Raw genomic sequence first — 16769 nt, 5'->3', positions numbered from 1 at the left:
AAAGAGTTTGACATTAGAAATGATTTCAATTGAAAGCAATAATTTTAATAAAGAAATGAATGATATTTGCAGCAATAGCTATAAAGCATTCGTAGCTTTCAATTCATTCAGATGGCTTTAATAAATATTTTACATATCTGGCATTATTAAGTTAGCAGCCAATGTATTTCTTTTAATATTCTGCCTTCAGAAAGAATTAAAGGTAAAGGTACTCCATATTAATAAATTTTCCTGCAAAAAACCACTTAAAATGCCAAAACTTTGTTTTCCATTTTACTGTTTCCAGTATAAATTGTTCTAAATAAATTAGATGTACTTATGATTTTTTGTTTGTTTGTTTTTTGCTTTTGTTTGTGAGACAGAGTCTCACTCTGTTGCCCAGGCCAGAGTATACTGGCATGATCCTGGCTCACTGCAACCTCCATCTTCTGGGTTCCAGCAATTATCTTGCCTCAACCTCATGAGTAGCTGGGATTACAGGTGTGTACCACCATGCCAGGCTAATTTTTGTATTTTTGGTAGAGACAGGGTTTTGGCATGTTGGCCAGGCTGTTCTCAAACTCCTGATCTCAAGTGATCTGCCCACCTCGGCCTCCCAAAATGCTGGGATTACAGGCGTGAGTCACTGCACCGGCCATGATGTATGATTTGAACATAATATAACCTTAACTTTCTGACTCAGCCTATCATTTATTAACATAAATAATTGTTCTTCACTGAAAGAACAATTAGAGTTAAGAATTAATTAAAGTTAAAGTGTTCTTGCCCTTACACCAAAAGTCCTTGGACATTTATCCTGGTAATGTTTCTGTACTTGCTCTGTATGTATTTTTAGTTCTACCATCACTATAAAGCAGTTAGTAGACTTTTTAATTTTTTGCTGATTTCAAGTTGTCCTGTTGCTGTTCTGTGAATAAAATGTATTATGTGGCATCTATTTTATCTACTTGGAGGATAATAAACATTTTCCCCCTGGTTCTTAGCTGTATACTAATATCTCAAGAGCACCTGATATCATGCACAAATAAAGAAGTATAATAACACTTCATTATCATCAAGAAATGGCATTATTAAACTTTACCTAGAACTTGCTTGTGCCACCTTCAAAAGTTGAATAAAACGATCCACAAGAGGTAAGCAGATGGGTCCAAGAAGCAGCTCGAAGTTCGGTTGCATGAGCTCTGTCAACCCTTTCATGAAGCTGCTGTCACAGCAGTAGACCTTGTTATGTGGCGTTATCATATAAGGAACAAAGGTGTAGTTCCCAGTGCACATCTGTGGAGAGAGGCGGCACCGGGAAGTGGGGAGCTGGCCTGGAGACACAGCACAGATGGTCCCATGTCTTACTCAGTTTCAATAATTCCAAATGCAAAGGGAAATAGAAAAGCCTCATTACTTATTTATGACCTATGACAATGAAAATTTCCCCAATTCCTTTCATTGCTCACTTCAAATAATGAGGACTTCAGATGACACCAAAAAAAGAGTGGAACAGTTTCTATCCGTCAATTAAATATTGATTCACCACTTTAAAGGCCAGGGCACTACGTTACTGCTGTTGGAAAAAGTAGTTTAAAGCATGGCCTTCAGCCTTCAGGGAACTTATAATTTAGTCACAGGGTGCAGCATACATATATGAAAATGCTACAAGCTCACATTTGAAGGGCTTCCTACATGTAAGGTGATGCTGCAAGTAGATCCTGCTCAAATCCACTCCCTGGGAGGCTGCTCTCTCTCTCTGTCTCCCCACTACTAAAACTACAGGCCCAGAAGTTATCCTTGATGCTTCCATTCCCTTTCCCTTCCATATCCTATCGAAGTCCTATCTGTCCTGACTTCAAAATATAATGCCATATTTGTCCATTTCCCTCCATCTTCTTGGCCAGCACTTTAGTCCACACACCAATGGACCTGGCCCAAGCCACTGCCATCAGCTTTAACTGGTCCCCCTGTTTCCACTCTTGTCCTCTAATTCACTCTCTACTCAGCCATCAGAGTGATCATTCAACACCCTCCCTCAGATCACTTCCCGCCCCATCTCTTGCTCTTGGGAGGAAGAAGAAACTGCAATGCAATGTACAAGGGCCTGACTATGCAGATCCTGCTCCTCTCTAACCTCAGCCCTGCCACTCTCCCCTCGCCCACTACAACCTAGGCTCACTGACCTTCTCTTGGTTCCTGGATGATGCCCAAGTGAGGATAAACTGGTGCAAACAAAAGCAGAGCAGGGATGAAAGTGGAAAGTGAGTTGGATACCCTGAGTAAGCAAATATGACTAGAGCTTGGAGCTCAGGGAAGGGAACTAAATGCAAAGTTAAGGATGTTAGACTGTACATTCTGGGAAATGCAGAATCATAGAAGGATCCACAGAGGGAAAGAAAACACAATCAGCCGAGTGCGATGGCTCACGCCTGTAATCCCAACACTTTGGGAAGCCAAGATGGGCAGATTGCTTGAAGCTAGGATTTCAAGATCAGCCTGGCCAATATGGTGAAACCCCATCTCTACTAAAAACACAAAAATCAGCCAGGTGTGGTGGTGCACACCTGTAATCCCAGCTACTCAGGAGGCTGAGGTGAGAGAATCGTTTGCAGTGAGCCGAGATTGCACCATTGCACTCCAGCCTGGGTGACAGAGCGAGACTCTGTCAAGAAGAACAAACAAATGAACAAACGAAAGAAGGAAAGAGAGAGAGAAAAGAGGGAGGGAGGAGGGAGGGATGGAGAACTGTGCATTTTCACAATGCACAATCAAAATGCACAAATCAAAATACACAATCAAAACTGTACATTTTGGCAGCCTGGGCAGGTAACAAGATGCACTAAAGTAAAGAGAAACAAGGTTTGAAGAGATGAGGCAGGAAGCTACACAGCATGACCAGGCCAGCAGAGGTGGGGATAGAGAAACAGACACATGCTCGACTGAAGGAGGAATCAGCTGGATCTGGTAACTGATAACACAACCTGAGAAAGGGTAAGGCATCAAAGGCAACTCTGCAGTCCTAAGGGTGACTGCCTATACAGAGTGGTATCATTAACAGAAAGCAAGAATTCAGAAAGCAGAACCAGACTAAGTTATTTATGAACACACGACTCTTCGAGACACTTGTGTATCAGGTAATTAATCAAAGAATCTGAATTCTAGTTAAAATATGAGAAGAACTTCAAAAGGTTGAGATTTGCATTTGGTGGGATGGGGTGAAACACTCACTTTTAGAGAGGTTGGGATTGAGGTGGGGCATGACACCTAATGTGAAAATGTCCAAAAGAGAGCTAGAAATATGTGATTGAAACATAAAATAGTTTCAAGCCAAAATACAGACCTGAGAATTATTGGATATGGTAGAATCAAAAGACGTGGGAGAGACCTCCATGAGAAAAATCATAGAAAAAGGCAGAGGCTGAGAACTAGAGAGAGATATGTGGGAAACCTGACTACTGCTATCATGCGGAACAAAAAAAGTCCAGGTTATCCATTGCTAGCCATATTAGCAGATGGAGAATAATACAGCATTTCTCTTACCCTTAGCACTTAAGTAATAAGTACAAACATGTATGCACCATGTGCGTGTGCCTGGGTATGAAGAGTCATAAGTCAGTGGGTCACAACCTACAAAGAAGCTTCTGTGGCCTTCATTTTAAAAGTGAGGAGACAGGTAAGGCTTAGAGAGATCCTACAGTTGGTCTGTGACATGTTTGGCACTCCAGCCCAGGGACCTCTTTCTCTAGAGGGCATGTCCTTCCCACTAGGGGGATATGCACCCTCCTGAGTGGCCTTTACAGCAGACAAACCTGCTCTCTAACCTTCTGTCACTTTCTGTGGGAACCCTGCACGAGCCAAATGACTGTTCACAGAAAACAGACAAGAAATGCCAAATGCCCTTATGACCAGACTCAATTATTTATGATCATATTATCCTTTAAGGCTGCTTCTTGTATGTCAGGTAATGAAGCAGAAACCAAACCTCACTTCCAGTTAAAGCATGAGAAGAACTTCCAGAGAGTGAGATTTGATTTGAAAATCAAGTATGCTAAATTGTTCCTGTCTCAAGTTCTCCTCCATGGAACAATAATGAGAAGGGGAAACAATAATTGGAAAAGGGAAAGTGAACATGTCCTGCTTCTAAAATGTTACCAAGATCCCACAGCACATCCGCCCAATTTAATCCTTTTACCCAAGCTACTGCTGAAGCAGAAAAGAAAGGCAAGGATACCAAAGAGGCTGCTTTCCAAAGCATCTAAAGCTTCAACTATGAGAATTGTTCTAAAAGAACGACAGAATCAAACACTATTGCAGATAAGCACCATAACTCAAAATTACAAACGAAAATTATCTGAATCCTCCAAGTCACAAAATGAGAACAAAGAGCCAAAAAGCCAATGAAGCAGAAAAGTAGTATCAGAGTTTTAGCTGCTGGATAAAATTATGTATCCTCAGAAGCCTTAATACTACTTATATTAGTTTATCAGACATTATTATTGAAATACGGGCAATGGGGAATACTGCACCTGTGTAAAACTAATTCTGGGGGAGAATGACTATCAGATGTCTGGGTGTGTGTTAGGCAGAGGAGAGGTAAAGTGGTAGTAATGAGTACGCAAACAGTAGAGAAAAGCAGTTCCTGAAACAAACCCCATGGTATAAGGCTTCAGAATCTTTGCTGAAAATACCTACGCATGCTAAGGGTTTTCCCAAGTTCTAGGCTTTAATGCATTCTTTGGAATTTCTTTCCCATGTTTCTAAGGCAATCATTTTTTTTTTTCAACTTCCCATTGCCAATGTCAGGAAACAAGGGGGGTGATAAGCTGCAGAAGCCACATGGCTACAACTGGGCCTGAGCTAAGAGGCAGCCCAGTGAGTATGCAGTGGGGAAAAAGCTGTGTGACACTGTGTTTTTCAAAAAGATACAACTGCCCAGAAAAGCACTTTTGCAAAATGATGAAAACTAATAGTATGGGAACATTTATTTCCCAAGTTGGCTCACATGTAACTTAGAAATGTTATTTCTGTATTTGCTGTGTGCAGACTGCCACCAAACCCATAGTTTGAAATAGCTGATAACCCAAAGTAAGTAAAAAAAATCCGATGTGATCAAGAATAGACACCTGAAGTGGAACAACTGCCTTTTATTAATAAAGTACTCAATCTAAAATATTTAAACTTGCTTCAAAGACCTTGTTTCCTTAAATTTCAAAACACTGAGGCATGGTCATAAAATGACAACACAAGCTATAAAATCCCACAGCTCAAAATCTAGTCTTATTCTAATTCATAATTCATTTTTCTTGTCGTTGTTGTTGTTATTCTAATTCATAATTCATTTTTGTTGTTGTTGTTGTTTTTGAGACAGAGTCTCACTCTGTTGCCTAGGCTGGAGCGTAATGACGTGATCTCGGTTCACTGCAGCCTGCACCTCCCGGGTACAAGTGATTCTCATGCCTCAACCTCTCAAGTAACTGGGATTACAGGCATGCACCACCAAACCCGGCTAATTGTTGTATTTTTAGTAGAGATGGGGTTTCACCATGTTGGCCAGACTGGTCTCGAACTCCTGGCATCAATTGATCCGCCTGTCTCGGCCTCCCAAAGTGCTGGGATTACAGGCGTGACCCACTGCCCTGGCCCCTAATTAATTTTTTTCACCGTTTTAAAAAAAACACAAAAATACTCCAATTCTGTTTAGAAACTACATAAAGGTAAACAGAAGTGTGTGTTGAAAATGAAATGAGCTTCTGGAAAGAAAAGCTCTCAGCATTGAAATGTATTAAAATAGATGCTTGAAATATTCAGCTTTTTATAAGAACATTCAGCACCTGAAATGCAACAGCTCTCTCTCAAGTCAGGGGGCAACTTCTTCACAATGTACAATATTTGGTCTTTTTATCAACCTGCTTCTCCACAAGTCCAAGCTGGGCTAGGCAGGATGGACTTCTTTCTGCCATTCCAGTCTCAGGGAGTGCTACCTTCTCTGAAAGACACTGACGTAATGGCTACTCTGTCTTTAGCACATCACCTTACGTTCATTTTCTAATTTGTCTGCTTCTTTGTTTGCTGATTTTCTACCAATTAGACTGTCTACACAACAGTTACACATGTGCTTGTTTCCACTTCCAGCCTCCCCTGTGAGAACCCTGAGGCACCAAGCCCAAAGCCTGGCACGCAGTGCATGTCCAATCAATATTTGTTAAAAAAAAAAAAAAAAAAGTGTGAGAAAAATTAAACAGTTTAACACCTTTAACAAATTAAACAATATTTAAAAACAGTGCATGAAAACATGAAGCAACAATTGCTCATTTCCTGTTGAGATAGGGAGGATAAGAGTTTATAATAGCAGCATTATTTATGCTGAAATATGTGTCTGCCCTGGTTAAATCTTAAGCATAAGTTTTAAAATTACTTCAGAGTTGTATAATCATTACTTAAAAAAAAAGTTTTAAAATTTCTGATTTAAGGAGAAATGATCAATTGTACTATTAATTTTGTCATCTTAAATCAAATCTTGTGCAGGCTTTTATAACATATTGTGTATTATCTTCACTCCAAGTTGCAGGGGTACATTCTTTAAGGTTTTTAAATACTGGCTTACTTTCTGAAATAAATGTACAACCACTGGCCACAACCGTTGGCCTAAGAAGGCTGTTTCCACTTTATATTATAATTCTTCTTCACGCAGCATTTTTTAAATTTAAAATTTACTTTTCTCATTTTTTCACATTTGTTTAATTCTGTGTGGAAGGTAGGAATTCTGTAGTGTGGTCTCAGAGGCAGACTACCATACTTAGGAACTTAAATCAATCTCTTGAAGTAGAAGACAGATAATAGATATGTCTATATCAATATACATTAATTATATTGAGCTAGCTAGCTCTCAATATAAGCTATCAGTATTGTTATTCCTATACCTTTCCATGATTACAGACACTGGAGAAATGATCTTGAAAAGCCTGTCGTATCAAGGCTTCACTGAGGTTGGTGAATCATGATTTAGAAAAGGGAAAAGGGAACAGTATATTGGAAAGGATGGCATGAATGCTGCCATGGAAACTTACTACAGACACATATATATACACACATATGTGTATCTCTGTGTGGATATAGGTTGCTTTAGAGCCACTCATAATTCCACAACACTGAATATACTATAAAACATTTTCTTTTTTATTTATTTATTTTTTTTTTTTTGAGACGCAGTCTCATTCTGTCACTCAGGCTGGAGTGCAGTCTCCAGCCTGGCTCACTGCAACCTCCGCCTCCCGCATTCAAGCGATTCTCCTGCCTCAGCCTCCTGAGTAGCTGGGATTACAGGAGCATGCCACCATGCCTGGCTAATTTTTGTATTTTTAGTAGAGATGGGGTTTCACCATGTTGGCCAGGCTGTTCTTGAACTCCTGACCACAGGTGATCTGCCTGCCTCCGCCTTCCAAAGTGCTGGGATTACAGGCATGAGCCATCATGTTTGTCCTGAATATACTATGAAACATTTTCTTCCAAAACTTAATTATATACAGAAAAAGACAGTTATCAGTGTCATCTCTCATTATGAAAAATAAAGTTTCACTACAATGAAGTACTTAGATAATCATGTTTATATTGACACATCAGAAAAATCTAAAGAGGAGTAACAGAGAGAGAAATTAATAATTTGTGATTTTAAAAATACTGAAGATTAGTTAATGGAAAAGAAAATATCTTTAAAACTCTGGAAGGCTAAATAAAGTACTCACAGTATTCTTCTGGCAAATGAGTTCCTGAAAAACAAGAAAAAGATATACCACAAGTTAATATAAAACTGAATAATTCAACAACATTTATTGAACTATATGGGAAAATTTGTATTAACAATTATATTAGCAATCAGAAATTTCAGGAAGTGTAGATTCCGTTCCTGCATCTGAAAAGTTTTCTATCTATCTATCTACTTATTTTAGAGAAAGAGTCTGGCTCTGTCACCCAGGCTAGAGTACAATGGCACAATCATAGCTCACTACAGCCATGAGCTCCTGGGCTCAAGTGATCCTCCCACCTCAGCCTCCCAAGTAGCTAGGACTACAGGCCTACAGGTGCATGCCACCACATCCAGCTAATTTTAGTAATTGTTTTTGTAGAGACAAGATCTCACTATGTTGCTCAGGTTGGTCTCAAACTCCTGGCCTCAAGCAATTCTCCCCCTCTGGCCTCCCAAAATGCTGGGATTACAGGTGTGAGCCACCATGCCCAGCCCAAAAAGTTTACAATCTGTGGAGGAGACAGGAGAATACAAAAGTATTGTCTGTGGTTTAAAAAACAAAACAAAACAAAAAAACAGCATAAATATGTAAAATCCCCAAACTGAATAACCTAAAAATAATTTCTGCACATTACCTGATCAGCCACCATCTCTTTGGGAAGAGGTTAAAATGAGTTTGCTTTCCCTAAGCACAATCTCTCTCACACTCTGGGAGGGGAAAAAGCAGTGTGTTACATCCTGAGCAGCTAGAAGTAAAGGGTATTGGCCACGGGCAAATCCACACACAGATGATCAGGACATTTGACAAAAAATAGTCATAATTTGCGTATTTTTCATTAAGAAATATAATGGGATAAGTGGCCGGGCACAGTGGCTCATGCCTGTAATCCCAGCACTTTGGGAGGCAGAGACAGGTGGATCACCTGAGGTCACGAGCTCGAGACCAGCCTGGCCAACATGGTGAAACCCTATCTCTACTAAAAATACAAAAATTAGCCAGGCATGGTGGCATATGACTGCATGACTATAATCCCAGCTACTTGTGAGGCTGATGCAGGAGAATCACTTGAACCTGGGAGGCGGAGGCTGCAGTGAGCTGAGATCGCGCCACTGCACTCCAACCTGGGTGATTGAGACTCCTCAAAAAAAAAAAAAAAAAGGAATGGGATAAATACACAGTGTGTGGGCAGTGTGCCTATCTTCTAGGTTGTGAAGAGTGAGTGAGATTATACAAATAATATAGCTATACAGTGTCTGACACGTAAAAGCTCTCAATATAAGCTAACGATCGGTATTGTTATTCCTATACCTCACCATGACTACAGACACTGGAGAGACGATCTAGAAAAGCCTGTTGTATCAAAGCTTCACTGAGGTTGGGGAAACATGATTTAGAAAAGGGAAAAGGGAACAGCATATTGGAAAGGATGGCATGAATGTTGCCATGGAAACAGAAATTGTAAGGCATTTGTGGAGCCTCAAGGGCGAGTCCATCTGGCTGAGGCAAGGAGCCAGATCTGGGAGGGAAGAGTGTGGCCAGGCGAGGCCCGGCTGAGTGGCCATCATCTCCAGCCCAGAACCAGGATGCTGAATCCACATGGGGCAAAGAAGAACCAACGAGGGCTTTCATGCAAAGGAGCATGTAAGATTTTTGAATGTTTAAGGATAGCAGATGAGAAAACAAAAACTGACAGACGAAAGAATTACACTGGGTAGTTGTGAGGGCCATGAAGATGTATACAAAATACTAAAAATGCCTGGTGCCGTGGCTCACACCAGTCAATCTCAGTGCTTTGGGAGGCTGAGGCCAGAAGATCACTTGAGACTAGGAGTTTGAGGCCAGCCTAGGGAACATGATGAGACTCTGTCTCTAGAAAACATTTGAAAATTAGCTGGGTGTAGTGGCACACAACTCACACCTATAGACCAAGCTACTCGGGAGGCTGGGGCAGGAGGATCACTTAAACCCTAAAGATGGAGGCTGCAGTGAGCTGTGACTGTGCCACTGCACTCCAGCTTGGGCAACAGAACAAGATCCTGGTTCAAAAAAAAAAAAATGACTAAAAGATATTCTTCAATACCTCACAATGTTGCTGATAAAAAAGGACATGTACACATTTAACATTGAAACATTTATGTAAGTCTGGATGGACATTTGTGTATACACACACTTGCTCAAAGTAAAAAGAATGACACAGACAGCAAGAGCTACGCTTTATCAGAGAAAGATGTTCCTGTAGATTGAGAAAGCCTGGGAAGCTCAGCAGAGAAGGCGGAACTCAAGCTGAGCTGTGAAGGGCAGACGCGACCTCCAAAGGCAAAGCCCGAAGGTGGGGATCCAGACCAGAGAGCTAGGTAAAGCAAAGGCCCATTTGATGAACAATAAATGTTATCAAAGGGAGCCAAAGAAGACAGTTCACTTGGGGACCTATGGAAGAGTGAATTAAAGAGGAACTTGGGCGGGGAGCAGGGGGAAGGAAGAAAACCTTGAATGTAGTCATTGGGCTAATGCAGAAAATTCATTTTGACACACACAAAAAGTAAAATCAAAAAGCTATTTGGAGCCTTATTGAAGAAGGCTTTGAATGCTCCAATAAAGTACTCTGCTCTGTGAGCACCTGGCAGTCAACATGTTTTTTAAGTTGAGTGATATGTTCAAAGAAGTATCAGCACATATTGGGGCACCATTTTTAACAGTAAAAGCTGAGAACAACATAAATGGCCATCACCTAAAAACTAGTTGAGTAAATTCTAGTACCTCCATACACTGGAATACATTACAACCAAACAAACAATGAAGAACTTATTGAAGTGATAAAGCAGGATCTCCCAGATCTGCTAAGTAAAAAAAGGCAAAGTAGAGAACAGTTTTTTATCCTATGCTCCTATCTATGTACAAAAGAGAGAAAAATGAAATTCTAATTTATAAATTCATAAAATCTCTCTGGCAGGATGTATAAAAAGCTAATAACAGTAGTTGCCAATGGAGTTGGTTGGCTGACTAGGGGATAAAGGTAAAAGAATAAATGTTCACTATATATCCTTTTGTACTTTTAAATGTTTGTAGCAAGTGAATGTATTACCTTAAAAGGACAAATAAATAAAAGGTAAACCTTGTTAAAGTTTTACGCAAACTAATTTGATGATGGTACTTAGTATTAATTATTATTTTTTTAATTTTTTGAGACAGGATCTGACTCTGTTAGCCAGGCTGGAGTGCAGTGGTGTGATCATGGCTCACTGCAGCCTCAACTTCCCAGGCTCCAGCAATCCTCCCACCTCACTCTCCCAAGTAGCTGGGACCACAGGTATGTGCCACCACGCCTGGTTAATTTTTGTTTTTTTGGTAGAGATGAGGTTTCACCATGTTTCCCAAGCTGGTTTCTAACACCTGGACTCAAGCGATCCACCTGCCTCAGCCTCCCAAAGTGCTAGGATTACAGGTGTGAGCCACCGTGCCTGGCCAGTACTTAGTATTTGATGAAGAAAAGCATTTAAGTGGCTATTGAAAAAGTCCGGAGACATCATAATAAGTGCTTAGTCAATGGGAGTGCCCCAGGAATGGAAATCAAAGGACAGATGAGTAGCATTTTAGAGGAAGGTTGAAAACGGCTTTTCCTGCAGGTGTTTCAAATAATTAATATCACACACACATAGAAATGGCTCATGAACAAGGAAGTTGAAAAATGTTGGATAATCACAAAGCCAGGAACACGTTACGCAGAATTTTTCAAACTTGATTTATGGAGCATCTCTCCAGAGTAGCAAACCACACGCTTGCAAATATGGCTCTCGCTTGATAGAATATCCTTCTCTCTTCCCCTCTAAGTAACAAGGAAATGCCCTCTCCATCCTCTCTGCGCAGCATCCTCTGTGCAATGTATAAGAAACCTGTCCTCTGTGAAGCTGGCCTTCACTGTGTTCTGTGACACCTATCTTCCCAACAGAAGTAGATTATGTCTTCATCTGTGCTGCCATTAACCCTCATACAGATCTCCTTGATAATACTTCACTTACTATATTGCACATTTTTGTTCCTAGGAGTCTCTCACCCTACATCATGACTTCCTGGGGGCAAAGACCATGTATTTTATTCATATTTGTATCTTGACTGATGGTCTAGCAAATGTCATGACATATAGCAGGTATCACAAAAGCATGAATAAATGAATAAATTAATGAATGTGTAAAATATTGGACTATGAATTAGGGGTAGATATGTGCAAGATATAGCTCTGCTCCCAGTTAGCCATTTCACTTCTCTCTCATGTGACACTAAGAGAGTTGGACTAAGTGATTGCTAGTCTCTTCCAACGCTGTGTTCATCATTTGCTTTTGCCTAAAGGGCTCTCATGGTCAGTGTTGTCCTTGTGCTGCTAGAAGGAGAGATGCCCTCACGCTCCCCCAGCATACGAGATATTCTACCCTTGACTCCGTTTTTGATGCACCAGGCACAGAAATGCAAGTGGCAGGGAAGGGAGCAGTGGTGAGTACTGAGTGAGCAGAAGGCTCTATAGAAAAGCAAATGGCCACTACTGGCTTAGTGCCAATATGGTATGTCTTCCTTATGAATTACTCATTGAAATAATAACCCTCTTACATGTCTCCTCTGCCTTCCTGTCAGATTATGCATACATTATAAAGCATGCATTTCAGATTATGCTTGCAGATTGTGCCTGCAAATTATAAAACTCTATTAAAATCATTCCTGAGCCAGATGGTGGTGTGCACCTGTAGTCCCAGCTACTCAAGAGGCTGAGGCAGGAGGGTTGCTTGAGGCCAGGAGTTTGAGGCTGCAGGGAGCTATGATTGCACCACTGCACTCCAGCCTGGGTGAAAAGAGAGTCCCGTCTCTTAAAAAGAGAAAGAAAAATCATTCGTATAACATCTGAATTCTCGTTAGCTATTGCTTATGCTTTGTAGAAGCTAAAGCTGAAGTTTGTAGAAGCTAAAGCAGAGTTTATTCACAGTTTATCATGTAATCTTAAAGGAGGCATCAAATTTAACGGAGCAAAGGTACTGTCTGTGCATTTAACTCAATTCAAATAAATAACAAATAAGACCTTGAAAGTTATCTAGAGCAGAGAATGCTTAATTTGTATTAAATCCACTAAAGAGGGGTGGGAAGGAAAGGGAATAAATTTAAGACATAACTGCTCTATTTCACATCAGCTCATCGAAATTTTCATCTCAAGTACCTATGAATAAGAAGATAAAATCAACATAAACTCCAGTTCCTTACCAGTGGCACATTTCTGAAGGTGCATTATCCCACTACAACTCTGTACTCGTCTGAGGTCTTTAGGGGGTTTTTGGTCAGTGTAGCCCTGGCTATACCAGAAACATCCAAAAACATTTTTTTCCTGATTTTCTGGTATTGGTTGATAACCAAGTAAGGGAAGCAAGACAAAAGAAACAATCTAGTCCACGGCTCATTTGAAGGCAAATACTAACTTTTGATAGCTCTCTGGAGCAATATTTGAAAAGGCCACCTCAGGGATAACTAAATGGAGTATTTCCACCACTAGAAAGTTTTTGTGCCTAAAATTTAGGTAACTGCAGCCAGGGGAAAAAGTGGGAATCGCAGGCATGGAGTGGCCAAGTCGAATCAGACTTGGGGTGGGAGAAGCAGGAATAGGAACCAGGATTTCAGCTTCCTGAAAGAAGAGAAAGGAGCAGGCTGGGAGTTCTTGGCCAGGGAAAGAACCTGGCCCTGGCTGGTGGCTTTCTGGGTCTTCCATTCTGATCCCTCTTTTTGTCCTAGTGGAACTTGGCAAGTTTTCCATTAAAGTGGGGGAAAAGAAGAATAATCCCTATACTCCTCAGCTCCATCTTCTTAACTCATTTCAATGTGTCAAAAAAGCAAAACAAGGAACTATCAGATGGGCTGTGTGGGCCTACTGGGTCTTGCTGAGAAGGAGAAACACTCCCTTTACCCTTTCTGCACACTGCTAAAACAAGCTGAGCAGACTTGAGGAGAGTAATCCAACACAAGTGTCAGAGAGCCGTGCACAGAGTCTTTAAAGACAGACAGGAAACAAAGTACTTTTGTGTTTACACGTTATGCCTACATAAGCGCAAGCTTTAAAAGAAAAAAATCTCAATAATCTTAAAAAAAGAAAAAAAACACCTAGAAAATCATCTTTTTGCAGAACATATGAAATCTGTGGGCCTGGCGCGGTGGCTCAAGCCTGTAATCCCAGCACTTTGGGAGGCCGAGACGGGCGGATCACGAGGTCAGGAGATCGAGACCATCCTGGCTAACACGGTGAAACCCCCGTCTCTACTAAAAAATACAAAAAACTAGCCGGGCAAGGTGGCGGGCGCCTGTAGTCCCAGCTACTCGGGAGGCTGAGGCAGGAGAATGGCGTGAACCCGGGAGGCGGAGCTTGCAGTGAGCTGAGATCCGGCCACTGCACTCCAGCCTGGGTGACAGAGCAAGACTCCGTCTCAAAAAAAAAATAAAAAAAATAAAAAAAAAAGAAATCTGTGGACAGACTGAGAAAGACAAGTACCAGATGACAAGTCAAAGAATATGGGGCTTATCCTTGCCCCGACACTAGCTGTGTGTGTTCCTCAAACAAGTCATCTCATGTCTCTGTACTTATTTCTCTTCTGTAAAGAAAATATCTTCTGGCCAGGAGGGGTGGCTCATGCCTGTAATCACAGCACTTTGGGAGGCAGAGGCAGGCAGATCACTGGAGCCCAGGAGTTTGAGACCAGCCTAGGAAAATGGCAAAACCACATCTCTACAAAAAATACAAAAATTAGCCAGGTGTAGCAGCACGTGCCTGTATACCCAGCTACTCAGGAGATCGAGGTGGGAGGACTGCTTGAACCTGGGAGATGCAGGTTGCACTGAGCCAAAATGGCACCACTGCACCCCAGGTTGGGTGACAAAGTCAGACCTTCCCTCAAAAAAAAAAAAAAGAAAAAAGAAAAAAGAAAATACCTTCTATCTTTCCAATCCAAATAATATCTAACTTGTCTGTCTCATTGGGTTCTATGTAAAGGCCAAATGGAGTAAGTTAACGAAACTATTTGCAGTACTTTAAAGCCATTTATAGGAGGAGGTATCAATAAATCAAAGCAAACAACTCTAACTCAATTCCTGCACTGCCAGGTCTAGAGACCTTTTACATCTACGTTATTCATGACAGGGGCTAAGAACACATCCTCCTCTTGAATATGAATACCTATCAGTTAAAACAACTAGTATCAAAAACCAGGTTAAATTATACCAAAGTTGGAAAGTAATCCTAAAAGGAATTCTAGCCTCTCTTCTTTCCCTATTAAATTCTTTTCATATTTAAATAAGTATATCTTGGTGGAAGAACTCTGCCGTAAGTAGATATCTCTCTGTAAACTGGGCTGGAATGCTGAAAAATGACATTTTGTACATAAAGCATTTAACAGAGCTTTTTTTTTTTTTTTTTGGAAACATGGTCTCACTCTGTCACTCTATCACCACCCAGGCTGGAGTACAGTGATGTGATCTCAGTTCACTGCAACCTCAACCTCCCCAGGCTCAGCTAATTCTCCTACCTCAGCCTCCCAAGTAGCTGGGACTACAGGCACACACAACCATGCCCAACTAAATTTTGTAATTTTTGTAGAAACTGGGTCTCACTATGCTGACCAGGCTGGTCTTGAACTCCTGGGCTCAGGTGATCCTCCTGCCTCACATTCCCAAAGTGCTTAGATTACAGGCATGAGTCACTGTGCCAGGCCTAATAGAGCTTCTTAACACAAACTTCACTTTATACTGTGTTGCTATTATAATCAACTTCTTCTTTTTAACTAGCTGTTTCTTTCAGCAACATCTAATTGGGTCATATTATTAAGTGCATGTATTACTTTTTTTTTTAACTGTATTGTTAAAGTTGGAGGTATAATGAATTTTTCTACAGTAAATCATACTTTGCACATTGATAGGGTTTGGCTGTGTCCCCACCCAAATCTCATCTTGAATTGTAGCTCCCATGATTCCCACATGTTGTGGGAGGGACCTGGTGGGAGATAAGTGAATTATGGGGCGGTTTCCCTCATATTGTTCTCGTGGTAGTGAAGAAGTCTCACAAAGTCTGATGATTTGATAAGGGGTTCCCCCTTCCACTTCTCTCTCATTCTACCTTGTCTGCTGTCATATAAGACATGCTTTTCACCTTCTGCCATGATTGTGAGGCCACCCCAGCCACACAGAACTGTGAGTCCATTAAACCTCTTTTTCTTTATAAATTACCCAGTCTCAGGTATGTCTTTATCAGCAGCATGAAAATGGACTAATACACATACATATTTCTGCAACAGTTTCAAAGATATATTCTAAAAAGGCCCAAAGAGGGTGATGGGTTACAATGCCAAAAAGATCAACTTTCACAGAAAGAGTCAATTATTTAGAATAAATGAAAAGAAAGATAATTCAGCAAGGCTTGCCCCACTCCTTCCTCTGTGCGCAGAGGTAGTCCTTCTTGGTCTTTACGGGTAATCAAAATCACAGGCCTATGACCAGAGTCATTACAAATGAGACAAATAGCTAGTGCCTACCCAGTCATATAATGGCATTGTGCATCGCCTCTTGGACAAAATGGTAATAAGAGATTCAAAACAGTGGGCAAGGAGTGAGGGTGGTTAAAGAGGAATCAGGAAGGAGAAAGCAAGGGCATATTTTACCCAGTCTATACATAATTCCTTAGAAGGTATACTATTGCTAATTGATATCCAAGAAAGCTGAATTCTCCAGTCTTGGGTCCTTTCAATAACCTCAGGGATTCTACAATTGGGAAGTCAACTTCTGCTAAATAAATCATTCATCTAGCTTGTCAATTCAAGATCTTCAGAGAAAACCTTCACAAAGCAATGTTACATGAATGGCTTATTTGCTTCTCCCCACAAATTACCTCTTTCTTTCCCCAATTTGAGATGGAATGATTATAGCTTAGAAGAAAGTCAGATCATTTCTGAATAAATAAAATAAAGGAACAAGATTGTTTCTACCAAATGATAGGAAGTGTATGGGATGGCAACGTTGAACCAGGAAGAG

General features: G+C 40.8%; 1 protein-coding gene across 5 annotated transcripts in view; it reads right to left on the bottom strand.

The window, feature by feature from the left end:
- MAP3K5 (mitogen-activated protein kinase kinase kinase 5) overlaps window positions 1-16769 on the bottom strand; it is a 254408-nt gene that overhangs the window by 150427 nt on the left and 87212 nt on the right. For all 5 annotated transcript variants that reach the window (XM_033235351.1, XM_033235355.1, XM_033235354.1 and 2 more), the window contains 2 exons: window positions 7725-7748; window positions 1082-1275 (listed from right to left, as the gene is read on the bottom strand). In XM_033235351.1, coding sequence (XP_033091242.1) covers window positions 1082-1275; window positions 7725-7748 — 218 coding nt within the window. The remainder of the gene's footprint in view (window positions 1-1081; window positions 1276-7724; window positions 7749-16769) is intronic.

Source organism: Trachypithecus francoisi, unplaced genomic scaffold, assembly GCF_009764315.1.
Source record: "Trachypithecus francoisi isolate TF-2019V2 unplaced genomic scaffold, Tfra_2.0 Lachesis_group15, whole genome shotgun sequence".
NCBI classification, from domain to species: Eukaryota; Metazoa; Chordata; class Mammalia; order Primates; family Cercopithecidae; genus Trachypithecus; species Trachypithecus francoisi.
Note: the sequence above shows the minus strand (reverse complement) of the source record. Positions and strands in the feature narration are given on the sequence as shown.